The sequence below is a fragment of the Macrobrachium nipponense genome, chromosome 12, assembly GCF_015104395.2.
Source record: "Macrobrachium nipponense isolate FS-2020 chromosome 12, ASM1510439v2, whole genome shotgun sequence".
Classification (NCBI taxonomy): domain Eukaryota; kingdom Metazoa; phylum Arthropoda; class Malacostraca; order Decapoda; family Palaemonidae; genus Macrobrachium; species Macrobrachium nipponense.
Window position 1 is genome coordinate 105,718,082 of NC_087205.1, and position 15,835 is coordinate 105,733,916.

Sequence of the window (15,835 nt, forward strand, 5' to 3'; positions counted from 1 at the left end):
TTATGAATTTCATATTCCATTTTGGGTATCAAAAAACCAAAACTATGTTATTTATCATAAATGAAGATATCTCTGCTCAAAGATCGTAGCCTTGGGCACAGTGTGACGTGTGCTGTCAGGCAAGACGGGGGCATTACTACGCAACCCTCCCCTCTCTCTTCACTAGCTATGCGTATATTATGATATTCTGTAAAAACTGAGTGATTTTTCTTTGTCTTTATGTTAGAGAGATGTTTTCCTTATCTTTTCCTCATTGGCATGATGAAATTCTTGCCGAAACATACATAAACATACGTAAAAGCAAGCGAATGTCAGAGGTGAAATAGAACGAGTAGACTACTTGAAGTTTGTGCTCGTACTGGATCATGGTTGGACTTGGTAGCTGAATGAAGTCTCCCTTCTCGACTCGGGGAATGTCTGCAGATGCCATTTCTCCCAATTTCTTTGACAATAATTATCAAAACTTACGATAATAGAAGAAATATTGCATTTTCTTGTACGGATCAATGTTTTAGGCTTACTGAGTTACGTTAACTAATAACCCTGTAACTACGAAAGTAAGAGGAATTTTGAAGAAATATTTCGTATACGTATTCTCAATTGCCATATGAAGCTCCATGAATTTTTTCATGACTGCATTTTTCGCCCTATACCCCCATATATAAGGGTTCCGGCCGTCCCCCATAAGTATGTTAACAAGGCAAGATAGGCCATGCAACTCACCTCTCTTGGCTGATACAAGGGCCACAAGGAAACCCACTTTCAAGGTCAAACCCCTGTCAGATGCATAAGACACCAGTTCATATGAGGCAACCCTCAAACTCAATACTGTTGACATCTTTTTTTTTTTAAGGATAGTTTACACTTATACAATGTATAGGGTATGGTTACTTTTAACATCAGAATCTATTTGAAATCACACTCTCTGGCAAAACTACCAGAAAAAGTAATAAATAATCTTACCTGGTTGTTGGTTTCTATTTGATTAACCTGAGAATTCCTGTTGGGCTCTAATCCATCAGAAGTATCTGTAGAATGAACACTCACATCTTCACTCCTTTCACAGTCCTCATCCGAATTTTTCCTTCCCTCTTCTTCCACATCAACCTTATCATCACTGCCATCAATGCCCTCTTCCTTCTCATCCCTCTTTTCGGAATCCTTGTCAATATTTCGTTTTTTCTTTGGTTGCTTTATTTCACCACGTGCCCATGCAGTACGGAACCTTCTTTTTTTACGTTTGTAACCATCTGATTTGGACCGTGGGCCTAAAGAAGCAAAAAAAAAAAAAAAAAAAAAAATAGTATGAGTTCTTATTACAAAAAATCACCATCACTAATTAGCACTATATTCAATTATACTTATCATAATGATAATTAGGCAGGTCAAATATATGGTATTCAAATTATTTATATATATAGTATAATGTAAGCAAGTAGTATCAATTTTATAAAATAACCATGTTTCACATACACACACCTCTGTAATTGTTCGAGCACTTATGAATTAAAGCCAATAGTGTTGAGACCAATAGAATAAAAAAAAAATTTAATTTGTTTCTAAAATAATAAATTTCACAAAAGCCTTCAGTTTAACCCTTTGAGTATTTCAAGGAAAGGGGACGTCAAAATCTGTCTGCGTCAGAACACTCGCCCTTCACCGACAGAGCAAAAAATGCTTAGCAATAAATGTCTTTGATCACTGTGTAACAATATACATACTTCGTGCTATTTTAATAAATTTGGTGTCATTTTAAAGATAAAGAGCAGAACATCAAAATGCAATGCCCCTGGCCCCTCCTCCCCCCAAAAAAACACCACAACATTACTATAATCTTATTTTTCTAAATGGAGAAAAGAAACACTATTTCTGTATACACAGTGTAAAAGTACAATAAATTTCCTTTCCAATAATATGAAATTCATTTCTGCTTGCTTTAGCCACATATGATATATATATATATATATATATATATATATATATATATATATATATATATATATATATATATATATATATATATATATATATATATATATATATATATATATATATTATTATCATAAAACTAAAAAAGTAAAATACACTTAAACAGCATAAGTATGCTAAGCAGAATTAATGGTTTACTGTCACTTCTTAGAAAATATGCCATACATTGGAATATATATTGGTTTCCATAATTACAAAAATTCACATCCATACACATCATATTCAAATGTCACTGCTATGGTGCATCTGCCATAAATCACAGTATATACTGGTCTCCATAACTAGAACAGGCATCCATACACACCATATTCAAATTTCAATTGTATGGTGCTTTTTAAAATTTATGACAAGTTTATTAAAAAATATCATCTTTCGTTCACAAGTATGGTCATAATCAGAATCTCAAGAGGTTGAGAAATGGATGAAAATAATAACCGTCATCAGAATCTCAAAGGGTTAACAAATAGAATAAAAGCTTTAGGAACTGAAGTCCATGTTGCTCAAAAACAATCTAAACAGAAGCTGACGTGTCTTTCATGTCACGTAACGGCTACTATGTGGATTAGGAAGAATTCACTCAATCATTATCTGAATTGTAGGAGGTCTTAAATTGATTGGAAAGCTCTACATTTCCTACAACTTACTAAGCTACATAACTCTGAACAGCACACACATGACTCTGGATTACAAAGTCTATATTCCATCCAGATAAAAAGAAACCTATTTTTGGGATTTGTTGATACATAAGTTATGAAAAGGTAAACAGAACTTACAATATACTGTACACCAACTTTCTTTCCCTTGTGGAAAATCTGTGGAAGTTTCACCTGTTACGAAATTAACAAAAGATCAGTCATGTTGATTCATATAATATAAAAGTTTTCATCAATTTGCAGGTTCATTTTAATGAACACAAAATACTGCAAGAGCTACCCTAACCAGCATATTGTAATTTACTTACAATTCAAATTCAGCTATATTTTCAAATTAATTGCTTCCAAAATTATGTAATATACACAACAATCAAACAATATAAAATAAATGACTGTAAATATCTTTGGCCTCTTGTTTTAACATAAATTACAAAGCATTGCACAATTACTGTGCCTCCCTGCACCATGTTATTGTTAATATAGCCGTTAGTTATTAAAATAAAGTGGCTAGATCTACGAAGCTCTTTACATTTCAGCTTAATGTAATATATATTTTAATTCATAACATTCATTTAAAAAAACTAAGAAAATATATGATCAAATACTGAGTACATACATCATCTCTGGCAATAGCAAACTTGTGAAAGGCCAATTAAGATTCAAAACAGTCGATAACATTTGAAAATTTTATATCTGATTTTATCATTATTTTATTACTGTAGAACTGTAATTTGTGCACACAATAATCTAACATTTTATTGCTTATGATTTCCATTAATATTGCGAGGAATATTTAACTGGTGTCATACAAGTCATAGGACTACAAGGATGTCACTTGGTTTAACATTTGTATTTAATAATCATTTTGTTTATTTTTATGAATACAAACATACATCTTAAAAATTATACTTTAAGGCATCTTTTTTATCTGTAGCAAAATCACAATACTAGAAGTTATAAAAAAAATTGTATGAATGGTGAGGTTAACAAATTTGCCCTGACAACTTTTGAAAAAACTCTCATACCAAGACCAATAAATAAAATAATCTCTATATAAATTAACATGATTTTTACTATTAAACGAAAACTTAGTAAGATTATGATTATTCACTCACAGAAAGACATATGTAGCAGAGCAAAAACATACCTAAAAAATAACTTGGCTAGGTTGCTATGCAGTGATAATATACACGCAGCAAAAAAGATCATATTTTGATATGATCTGTCATCTCTTTACGAGGTAGATACTCGCTCACATAATAACTGTTCAAGAGAGTGGGAGGAAGCTAGAGAGCTATTGATGGGTTACTTACCCTGAAATCAATGGAGCCACAACTGAGTTAGATATGCAAGCGTCAGCGTTCAATTTCTTGATCCACTATGCCTAGCTCACTCACTGGATTATGAAGATAATACTTATTCAAAATTCACAGACATGCGATAACTAACCAAGTCTGATAAGCTGAACCCATAAATTAAGGTGCCAGTGTGCTTGGCAAATGATGCCAGTACTGTTATCAATTGAAACATACAAAACCAGATATACACAATAGCATGCCAAGGTATTGTAGCAAGGTTTAACAGTGAAACTAAAAACAGTAGAAAGCATAAAAGAGTCCTGAGAAAGCCTGCTGACAAGAGGAACTTTTTTTTATGCTCCACCTTTGTTGAAAAGAGGATGTCCCTAAAAGTTATGATTAATGAGTTTGTGTAAAAACCTACTTTATTGCAGAAACATTTTTAGAAACTCAGTAAATAAAAAATAGCAAGAACCAAATTTTGGAGGGAGGACAAAGAGCAGCTCATAAATGCAACAAGTCCAGTTCCTGAAAAACACCAGTGTTGCAAAATTTCTCTGAATGGGTGCTTCCTTGGAAAATTTATTTGCATTGGAAGATGAGCCCAAGAAAGTACACTCACAAAGCACAATATTAATGGCTGGTACACCAGGATACACAGATGAAGGAGGAGGATGAATGATCAAAAGCTTTCCCCATCGAAAGTACATGGCCTGTCTCACACGTACATCCAAACATAAAAATCTAAGATTTTATGAGTGACACCAAAGGTAAAACTTAAAAGTGCTTTAGCAATGCCAGATGCCTGCTGCAACAACTGACCGAGCTCCAAACAATTTAATAACAGGCACACAAGATGAGATGGCCTGAACCTCCAGAATCTTGGTATTGTGTAGCAAGGCCCTCGCAGGTTACATTTACATAAACTTGAAAAATAATCTGTCACAGGCAATGAAGTACACTTAACAGGCAATGCAGTACACTTACCACATCAGCAAATTCCTATAACTTGTGTGCAGGGACAAATGGGGAAGAACAAGGCAAACCAATCCTCTCCATTGGATAAGACTTAAGAGGACAGTCTTTTATGAAGGTTCCATAAGTAGGCAAAGGCATGGCAGGGATGACAAAGGAATTGAAGGAGAACTGTGCCTCACAAAAGACTGATTCTTGGCATAGAAGAGACTGGCCAGAGATCAACAGCTCAAATGTGATGCTTTACCTCAAGGGCATGGAGTTCACTTGAAGACTTTGAAGAGGCCAAAAGAATCAAGAAAATGTTCTTGTGAATTGAATCTAAAGAGATACATCTAACAGAAGCTGAGAAGGACACTTTCTCAAGACTTCATGATATGAAAGATCATGTCTCAACTTGGAGATTTCATCAGATATTGAGAAATGGAGCTGCCTAAATGATGAAAAAGCTTGGGAAATCTTATCATTTCTTGTGTCTCGGCATTGCTGGAGAAAGACCTTACTGAGGTCCAGCTGCATAAGTACAGAGGAAGTGTGGCATTCAACAATATGGCAAACAGATCTAACAAGGTCCTCCTAAACCTGCCAGAGCCTTACAGATGAGAGCTGCTGAAAGCACTTGCCACGATGTTGCTTATGAGTAACATCACACCTAAAAAAACTTTAGCAAAATTAGAATGATATTGCTGTGTATCTGATCAAATATAGCAGTCGGCTCCATATTATATTTATAAGACTGAGACAAGAGCTAGCCAGCATGCACTTTGTGCCTTTTCCTTCAACTCAGTTAAGACAACTATACTGATACATAAAAGTAACCTGGCAGTCAAAAAGGTACCTATTTTTGAAGATCTGGACTGCCTATATGAAGGAGGAATCAAGAACTGAAGTCTCACCACTTTGATAGTTCAGAGGAGGTGGTCATCTCCATTAGAGGGACGCAATGTTGAAAGTGAAGGTAGCCCACTTTGGTCACTAGCACGGGAGTATTGCACTTCGGCTATAAACTGTGGCTCATGTGAGAACACAGTGGATGATCAATGCTCCAAATATGACATTCTCAGCTAAGGCAAGCAGTTAGCCAACATGGATGGATTAGAAGAAACCACTGCAGATTTTAGCAACAAATATATAGGACTTCAACAATGAAAAAAAAAAAAAAATTAATTAATTTGAATTTTTACCCAACATACAAACCTGAGGTCTTTACATAGGGAAATGCCTTCAGCACTGCTGGAAACTGGCAATTCAATTCTAACAAGGTTGTTAGGTACCATATTTGCCGGGGTATAAGATGCACCTCTATTTTACAAATATATTTGGTGGAGAAAGACAATTTTAACCAGTTTCATTATCCATTTATTTCAAAATATTTTTTAATGATTTTGTAGGGAAAAAATGTATATTTCTGTGCCTGAAATACAATAGTTAGTATTCACATTACGATAATTTGATTTTACGATGGGGTTAACAATTAATACCAATACAGCAATATTTTGAAAATACGTAATTTAAAATTTTGCGTGCAATGGGAGCAGGCAGCATGTACAATCAGGCAACAAGAGACACATTAGAATAGCCTAACTTCTTTACCTGCATATCTTTATGCCATTTTAAAGTAAAATATATTTTAAAAAAGTAAAAAAGAATGATAAAAAGTATTGTTTTAATGTTATACACAATGCACAAATGTGTACAGCCATGAACAACTGAACGAGAAAGTTTTTTGCTAAGTAACAGAATTGGATAATAAGTTTTTTCCTTGTTTATTATAGTTAATAAAAAGTATTGTTTTAATGTTATGCACGATGCACAAATGTGTACAGCCATGAACAATTGAACGAGAAAGTTTTTTGCTAAGTAACAGAATTTGATAAAAGTTTTTTTTCTTGTTTATTATAGTTAATTAATAATTATATGAAATGCGTACATAATCATTATTTATACATTTTATAGGCATATTCTAAGCTTTTAACTCCTGTTTTAGATGTCAGAATCTTAGACTAGGCTTCAGTAGTGAATGCTAAAATAGCCTATGCTTACTGCCAGAATCAAAACTCCACATTATAAAGAATATATGCTAAAATCCTAATATATACAGTAAGAATGGGGTTGAACATTACGTGCCGTCGACTATTACTCTGGTTGAACATTACATGCAGTCGACTTAAGTATATACAGTATTTTGCCTTTCTGGAGTCATAGTTCTTCCATCGGATCAGCATCATAACCCTAGAACAAGTGTTGTAAACCTGGAAATAATTTCTGATGAATATACAGCAACTAAAAAACGTCGTAAACTTGGAATGTTGTAAGTTACAGCTGTCGTAACCCCCAGACTGCCTATACGGGGGCATGAAAGAATTGAATACAGAATATAGGCCAAAGGCCAAGCACTGGGACCTATGAGGTCATTCTGCACTGAAATTGAAATTGACAGTAAAAGGTTTGAAAGGTGTAACAGGAGGAAAACCTCGCAGTTGCACTACAAATCAAGTGTTAAGAGGAGGGTGGAAAGCCAGAGGAAGAAAGAGAATATGAAAGGAGGTGCAGTAAAAGGAACGAAAGTGGTTGCAGCTAGGGGCCGAAAGGCACGCTGCAAATAACATTAAGTGATGCCTACAGTGCACCATGAGGTCCACTGATGGCACTTAACCCCCCACAGTATTATTGGATACAGTATAAAAAAAAATCATGGAAATGATGCATAATGATTACATTTGTATTCTATAACTATACATAGCCATCAGTAGCCTGACACCGTTCAATTCTTCCAACGTTGGACCGAATCTGATTCTTGCTTCATGTTCAATTTCTTATTATAGTGAATTATCATACATCAGAATGCATTGAACCTTCAGAATTAGCATACTAATAATTACTATACCATTATGTAGTATAGAGTATACGGTAGGTTAGGCTACTGTATATGTATGATATACCATAGAATTCGCTACGCTAACTCTTCTTATAATAAACAATTTCTCTGTACTGAATTATCATAAGTCAATTTCCATTGAACCTAGAGAATTAGCCGATATTAATCACCACTATACAGTGTTCCCCTTGCATTTGTGGGGGATGCATACCATACTCCCCCCCACAAACAGCTAGAATCCATAAATAGTTTTTAATCAATTTTTATTTTTCAAAACAAACAAACCTGAGGTCTTAACATTTAGGATAAATATTCTAGCACCAGCTCGAAATCTGGTTAAATTAATAAAAAAATTTTGTGATCCAGGGACTATTGGCATCTGCACCTGGTCACGGAGAATTGGTGGTTCCCTCAATGCCCTTGGCATCCTGTGACCTATCAGTTACTTTGTTACCACCTTTAAGAGAGGACGTGAATACTCTTATCTAAAACCAGTTTAGTTTGCCCGTGTTTTTTTTTTTTTTTTTTTTCTCCTGGGGCTCAGTCTGTGTGTGATCTGGTATGTTTGAGTAAGTTGTGAGATCATGGAGTTTTGTTTCAACGGTACTTTCTTTGGGATCTCGCAAGAGACAAAGGAAATTCCCTGGAGTGAGTGGGTTTCCTTGTTCGAGATTCATAACGTGGGTGTCTATGGATCTTCACCCAACATGTAGTAGGTGCAGACTGAATGTATGTAATATTACCAATCCTTATTCAATTTGTCGTAGTTGGTTGGTGGAACAATGGAAGAAGTTTTATGAAGAGTGTCTGGGCAAAAGAAAGGAGACGCCACCATCTTTAGATGACCGTCAAGCATTTTCACCTTCTTTTGTATCAGCTATACATCATACTGTTCCATATGTTTCTTCACCTGGATTTGATGTTCTCGTACCCAGTCAGTTTCTTTTAATGATTCATTATTGGAAATGCCAGGAGGGGTTTTGGGAGGTTTTGTATATAATCACGATCCTTCCTTCCCGGTAGGAAGGGGGGCCAGCACCTCCATCTTTGTCCTTTGTTTCAGCCTTCGATGCACAGAGGATGGAAGGAATGTGGTCGGTGTTAAGCCTATCAGGCTTACCAACCCTGGAGGGGTTGTCCTACTATGACGTCACGCTTCCCTCTGGGTCTTTCTACTGAGTGTCCCTCCTCCTCCTGGTCTGCAGTTTGAGGGCGAACGCTACAGCAATGGCAGCGGCGCTGATCTTTCCAACGACTAGAAATTAGGAAGTAATTTTGTGGCCCACGCAGGGATACCAGCAGTAGCCATGCAGCGTCTTCCATCAAGCGAAGTGATGTCACAAACTGACATGGCGGTCACCATGATGTCACGGCCTACTTCACTCAGATGTCAATAGTTCCTGGATCACAAGTTTTTTTTTTTTTTTTTATTATATTATTATTAATTTTACTGGATTTCCAGCTGGTGCTATAATATTTATCCTAATGTTAAGACCAAAGGTTTGTTTCATATATGAACAACTGCCTATTTTGTTAGTTTAAACAAACAAACAAACAAAAACAAAAAAAATTTTATACCTGGTTTATTTTAGTTTTATCATAAAAAGTGCATTTTATGATAAAATTGGTAAAGAAAAAAAAAATTATTTGTGGATATTTCTCATAGAAAAATACTGCGAATAGGCAAATTTGGGGGGTACACTGTACTGAATATGTCACTCATAGCAGCAACCTTTTGGTAGCCACTCACTATTCACCCCTTGAAACACTGGTCCCAGGCACTACGAGGCCAACACGTTACCAACTGTACTAGCCATAGGCTAATCACAACTATCACAAAGAAAAATCAAAATAGAGAAAACCAGGATCACAAGGAAAGCAAGTTGCAAAAGTAGCTGGCAAGGCAGAGACGAACAAGAGACATGATGCTCGTACAACTGCCAAAAGATAAGTGGATGCATGGCTGGACGAAGTTTGGACTCCCCACCCTACTGCCGATAGTTAACTATCTAACAACCTTGATAGAACTGAATGGCTCCATTGAAGGTATTTATATACATGTAAAGACCCAAGGTTTGTATTCGTGTAGGAACAACTTACTGTAATTACACTAAAACCAAATAAAAACAAATTAAAAAGAAAAGAAAGGAAACATGCAACAAAAATAGCAACATAATAGTGAAAAAGCACAAATGCAGTAATTCTGAAAGATCAACGAAGCAATGGCCACTGTGGGGTTGCACTGCAAAATGAGTGACATCAAACACTCTGCACATGTCTGAGTATACAAAGAGGCCTCTCTTTCTTGAATGATATAAGTTGGAGCAGCTAGGAATTCACTGCATAAAGGCAACATATGCTTAATTGTGTTTTGTTAAGCAAACTTGATTTGTCTAGTAAGTTTTGTATACATTCTTACAATCCCAAATTAAGTAATTCAACATACTTAGGTTTTAGGTGGTGGACGGATTCACTCATGGTGAGCATCAATATTACACCCCCATCATTTTGGGGTAATTATAGTGCGTTTACTTTTCTAAGATCGCTGTGGTGTGGCTTGTAAAGATATCATACGTTGCTAATTTTCATGTTATGGTAATCAAATTAGCTTCATGGAGTCTATTGAAATAGTTTTTATTTCTTGAAATGTGATTCTTTGTTTCCATTAGATATTTTGAATATATCTTATTTCGTATATTCTTCATTAGAACCTGTTTCATTAATGAAAATGAAGATATGGCATAATTTTTCCCCAGCGATGCCAGATCTAAGTTCAGGGAACCTATAGTTTTTAAGAGGATTTAAAAGGTCATGGTCAATATCATTAAAGGATACTCGCACTCGATCACCCACTGTGAAAAGTAAGGACAGCCCAGCCCAAGTGACTCCTGTAAAAGTCTTCACCCACCACCTATAATTTACTGAAATACTTAATTTTATAAAAACATCTTGAAGGTCCTGTAACTGATGTTTCGAAGGCTATCCAGAGAACATCTGAAGCAACATAAGTGTTAGAAATGACTATTCGTAGACTTAACCCTTAAACGCCGACTGGACGTATTTTACGTCGACATTTTTTGTCTCTCGGGTGCCGACTGGACGTATTTTACGTTGACATACAAAAGTTTTTTTAAAATTTCGCGGAAAAATACTTTTAGGCCTACCAGCCGAAAACTCTTGAATCACGCGCCCTGGGGGATGCTGGGAGTTCACGGATCAAGGTGTTGTTTTGTTTACAATCGTTACGCAGGCGCGCAAGCGCGAATTTCTTTCTTGCCGCACTAAAAAGTATCTGTGACACATCTCGGAAATTATTTTGTCACTTTGACATAATTTTTGTACCATATTAAATTAGCCGTTACATGGAGAATTATATATGAAAATGTACGCATTTTTATGTAAAATACAAAAAAAAAAAAATACTCATGATTATAGCTTCTATCAATTTTGAGATATTTTCATATAAATAACAATAAGTGCCAAAATTTCAACCTTCGGTCAACTTTCACTCTACTGAAATGGTCGAAAAACGCAATTGTAAGCTAAAACTCTTATATTTCAGTAACAGCCAATCATTTACCTTAATTTTGCAACTAATTGGAAGTCTCTAGCACAATATTTCGATTTATGGTGAATTTATGAAAAAACTTTTTCCTTACGTCCGCGCGGTAACTTCCGAAAAAAATCATACATGCGATTGTGGTAATGTTTGCACCATTTTAAATTAGCCGTTACATAAAGTTTTATATGTGAAAATGTGCGCAATTTCATGCACAATACAATTAAAAACAACCCATGGTTGTAGCTTTTATCAATTTTGAAATATTTTCATATAAAAAATGATAAGTGACAAATTTTCAACCTTCGGTCAACTTTGACTCTACCGAAATGGTCGAAAAACGCAATTGTAAGCTAAAACGCTTATATTCTAGTAATATTCAAGCATTTACCTTCATTTTGCAATAAATTGGAAGTCTCTAGCACAATATTTCGATTTATGGTGAATTTATGAAAAAAATAAAATTTTCTTTACGTCCGCGCGGTAACTCTTCCGAAAAAATCATACGTGCGATTGTGGTAATGTTAGCACCATTTTAAATTAGCCGTTACATAAAGTTTTATATATGAAAATGTGCATAATTTCATGTAGAATACAACAAAAAATAATTGAAGGTTGTAGCTTTTCTCATTTTTGATATTTGCATATAAATCACGATAAATAGAAAAAAAAACCACGTTCGGTCAACTTTGACTCTACCGAAATGGTAAAAAAACGCAATTGTAAGCTAAAAATCTTACAGTCTAGTAATATTCAGTCATTTATCTTCATCTTGAAATAAATTCGAAGTCTCTAGCACAATATTTAGATTTATGGTGAATTAAAAAAAAAAAACTTTCCTTCCCTCCGCGCACGGATTCTCCGCCACAAATCTCCGAAATACGTACATCCCATTCTCGGAATATTTGCTCCGTTTCATATTAGGCATTTCATAGTTTTATAGTATATGAAAATGTGCGCAATTTCATGTAGAATAAAACGAAAAATATTTGAAGGTTGTAGCTTTTCTTATTTCCGAAATAATTGCATATAAAAAAATTCGACATTCGGTCAACTTTAACTAGTCAGATATGGTCGAAAACTGCATTTATAAGCTAACACTCTTACAGTTTAGTAATATTCAATCATTTGCCTTCATTTTGAAAGAAATTGGAAGTCTCTAGGACAATATTTAGATTTATGGTGAATTTTTTTTAAAAATATTTGTTAACGTCCGCTCGTTACGAATTCATGCATTATTTTGTGATAATATTTTCTCTGTGTTGCTTTTATCGTTTTACAATGTGTTATATACCAAAATGATCGCAATTTAGTGTACATTACAACGAAAAAAAAGTAACTTGTTACCTTTAACCGTTTTGCGCACAGCGCGATTTGAATACAATTATATATGAAATTTCGTTTTTGCGCTATCATATATCGCATTATTTATGTATGATAATTCTTTTCATTTCTGATGGTTGCATACTAATCTTTAGCCAATGACAAAAAAAAAGGAGCCAAAAATGAACTCTTAATCTTGAAAACTAAGAGCGCTGTGATTCTTTGAAAAAAATATTTTTTTCCGCTTCCGCGCTCACTCTGAAACACCTCCGGCACATGGGAGACATTTTTTTTTACCGCTTCGGCGTTTAAGGGTTAAGCAAGAGGCGGGAAATATAGAGGAATCTCCAGGGTTTCAAAAAAGAAGAGAGAAAGGGAGTCCTGTGACCGACTTGGATGATTTTGATAAAAATGTTATGCAGAGAAGGAATGTGAGGTTGTCTTTTCCCAGGACATAATAGATCGATTGACATGAATTTATGTTTCAAGTCCAAACACCGGAGCCAACAGGCCACTCAGCGCATATATAATTTAGAAAGAGAAAAAAGGAATAGCTAAGTAGAATCGGAAATAAAAAAATAAAAAAGTTAACAGGGAAGAAGCAAACCCTTTCCCTATACTCCCAAGGTCTAAAGCGAATCCTCATAAGGATTATATCTGTGGGAAGCATTTAATGGGACTTACATACCCGTAAATATGACAATTCTGCCTTTTCTACCTGGCCCCACCCTAGCGATCTTTAAAAAGTAAACGCACTATAGGTGCAAAAGAGGTTCCATTACTTCATCAGCTCATAAATTCACTAATGGCAACTTTAAGAATGCCTCAGATCAATGAAGTAGGCAGCTCATGAGCTAGTTGTGTTCTTAACTTCAAGGTGGCATAAGTTTCTCTTCATCCCATGACGTCTTTATTTATTTGCTCATAAATATACCCAGGGGATTGCTGGTTTCAGTTCTTATCTTCTATGATAGTATGTCAGTTATAAATGTAATTTTGCAAAGAAAAGTGCAAAGAAATATTAGAAAAATATTTATAATCCAAAAAATACACTGCATCTTCTATCTCAGTAAATTTACATAAATATTTTAAAACAAATATACTCAGAATTTGTTACCGATTTTAGTTTGTTTTTTCACATTGTGTGAGCTGTAATTATAATTTCACATAATACAATTATCTTGTAAAAGAGGCCCCACAAAGGGTTGTAAACAGTCTTTTCCATATTCTTGTGGCATATAGAGAATTTTTTTTTTTTAATTTTTCTTACACAATGTACATTTGCTTATCTTCATATTTGGGATGCTGCATGTCCTTTTTTTCTTTTTTAGCACAGCGCTTGAGGGTTAAGAAGCTCCTTGGTTAAATTGATTAAAACATGAATAACATAGATCAACTATGAAAGAAAGAGGGAGAGAGAATATTTAGACAGTACCTCTAATTTCAGCAGTGTTGCAATGAGGTGTCACAGGCTCTGATGAACAACCAGATTTGTGCTTGTTCTCTGGATTTTCCTGGAAAACAAAATGACACTAGATTAAAATTGATAATTCACATAAATTAGCAAATTATTTTTACTTCTATTTTTCGTATTGGTGACATTTGGTAGATGTTCACTGTATATGAAAAGAGTTTGATTTTAGAAAATGTCTTTATATATTTGTGTTGTGATGTCATAGGATGAGACGTCATAGAGGACAAGATGGTGGCAGCGTGTGGTGGAAAGGTAAACAATAACAGAGCTGAGTAGAGGACATGTGGATCTGGTGTTTGGTATGGTAGTAGAGACCTCTGTCTTGTACGAGTTTATGGGTTGTAAGGCATGTTGTGGTGTTGTTCAGTCTTAAGCTGGAGCATACTGGGACCGAAGAATGTGAACAGATGGGTATGTTGTTGAAGTTTAAGCTGGCTTTATGCCAGCACGGGCTCTTGCTCAAGAGCAGCCCGTAGTAGATGGGTAGATTACACATTTGTATCACAAAGGATTAGGATAGGAAAAAAATCCAAACTACCGAGATAACGTAAGAAACAGTTTTGTGAAACTTTATTACTCTATGTGATTCATGTCTTTTCAAAATCCTTCACATTAGGAATGCACTAATCCTTGTATCATTTCATGATTTCCTTGCTTGCTCAACAAATTAATTTCCATTTTTGTACATAACACTATTATATTCTAAGTACTTGTATCAGCTAATTATTGACATCTCATTTATTCCTTGCAATCATTTAAAACCAAAAATCCATAACACTAAGACAAAATGGGAAATGAGTGATAGATTTCCCTTGCATCAAGATGGGGTAATTTTCTAGACTGTGGTGGGTAAAGAGATGCTTCTCAAGTTTCTTATATCTAGTTGTGAGGAACTTCCATTGATAAGAGATGGGAGTTTAACTCACATTTATTACATATTTGTTCTGTTTCAACTTTATATTTTACATTAAAATATATTTATTAAACTTACCACTGTCTGCTGCGCCATGACGTGTATGAAATTAGGTGCAGCAGGATTCACTCTGTGCGTATAACGTTTTTTTCGGTTGTCCCTTATATCACGACACTTATATTCAAAGTCAGTGTCCATTTCAGCTTTTATGTAAGCATAAGCAGTATCACGAAGGGTGCATGCCCGATGACGGATAATCTTATCTAAGAAAAGAAAATTTAGTGCTTATAATATTATTAAATACCTAACCATTAAAACAAAACCTCCTAACGCATAAAAATTGTATTTGAAATACAGATAAAGGTATTGTGTTGTGCATGGCTAGCTTAGATTATGTTGTAAAATTCATGTATAAAAATCTTTTAATCAAAATCAAAATAAATACAGACAGTCCCCGGTTATCGGCGGACTCGGTTAACCCTTTTAATGCCAATTGGACGTATTAAACGTCGACAAAAATTGTCTGTTGGGTGCCAATTGAACGTATGGTACGTTGACGAAATTTTTTTTTTTTTTAATTCGCGGAAAAATAGTTATAGGCCTACTAAGCGAAAACTTTTAAATCACGCCCTAGGGGGATACTGTGAGCTCATGGATCAAGGTGTTGTTTTGTTTACAATCGTTACCCAGACACGCAAGCGCGAATTTGTTTCTTCTCGCACTAAAAAGCATCAGCGACACATCTCGGAAATTATTTCGTCACTTTGACATAA

General features: G+C 34.9%; 1 protein-coding gene across 1 annotated transcript in view; it reads right to left on the minus strand.

Annotated features, from left to right (window-relative positions):
* Positions 1-15,835, minus strand: part of LOC135224912 (ATPase family AAA domain-containing protein 2-like) — a 262,177-nt gene that overhangs the window by 15,210 nt on the left and 231,132 nt on the right. The window contains exons 19-22 of the mRNA XM_064264237.1: positions 15,141-15,325; positions 14,111-14,189; positions 2,763-2,816; positions 964-1,268 (exon numbers count right to left, since the gene is read on the minus strand). Coding sequence (XP_064120307.1) covers positions 964-1,268; positions 2,763-2,816; positions 14,111-14,189; positions 15,141-15,325 — 623 coding nt within the window. The remainder of the gene's footprint in view (positions 1-963; positions 1,269-2,762; positions 2,817-14,110; positions 14,190-15,140; positions 15,326-15,835) is intronic.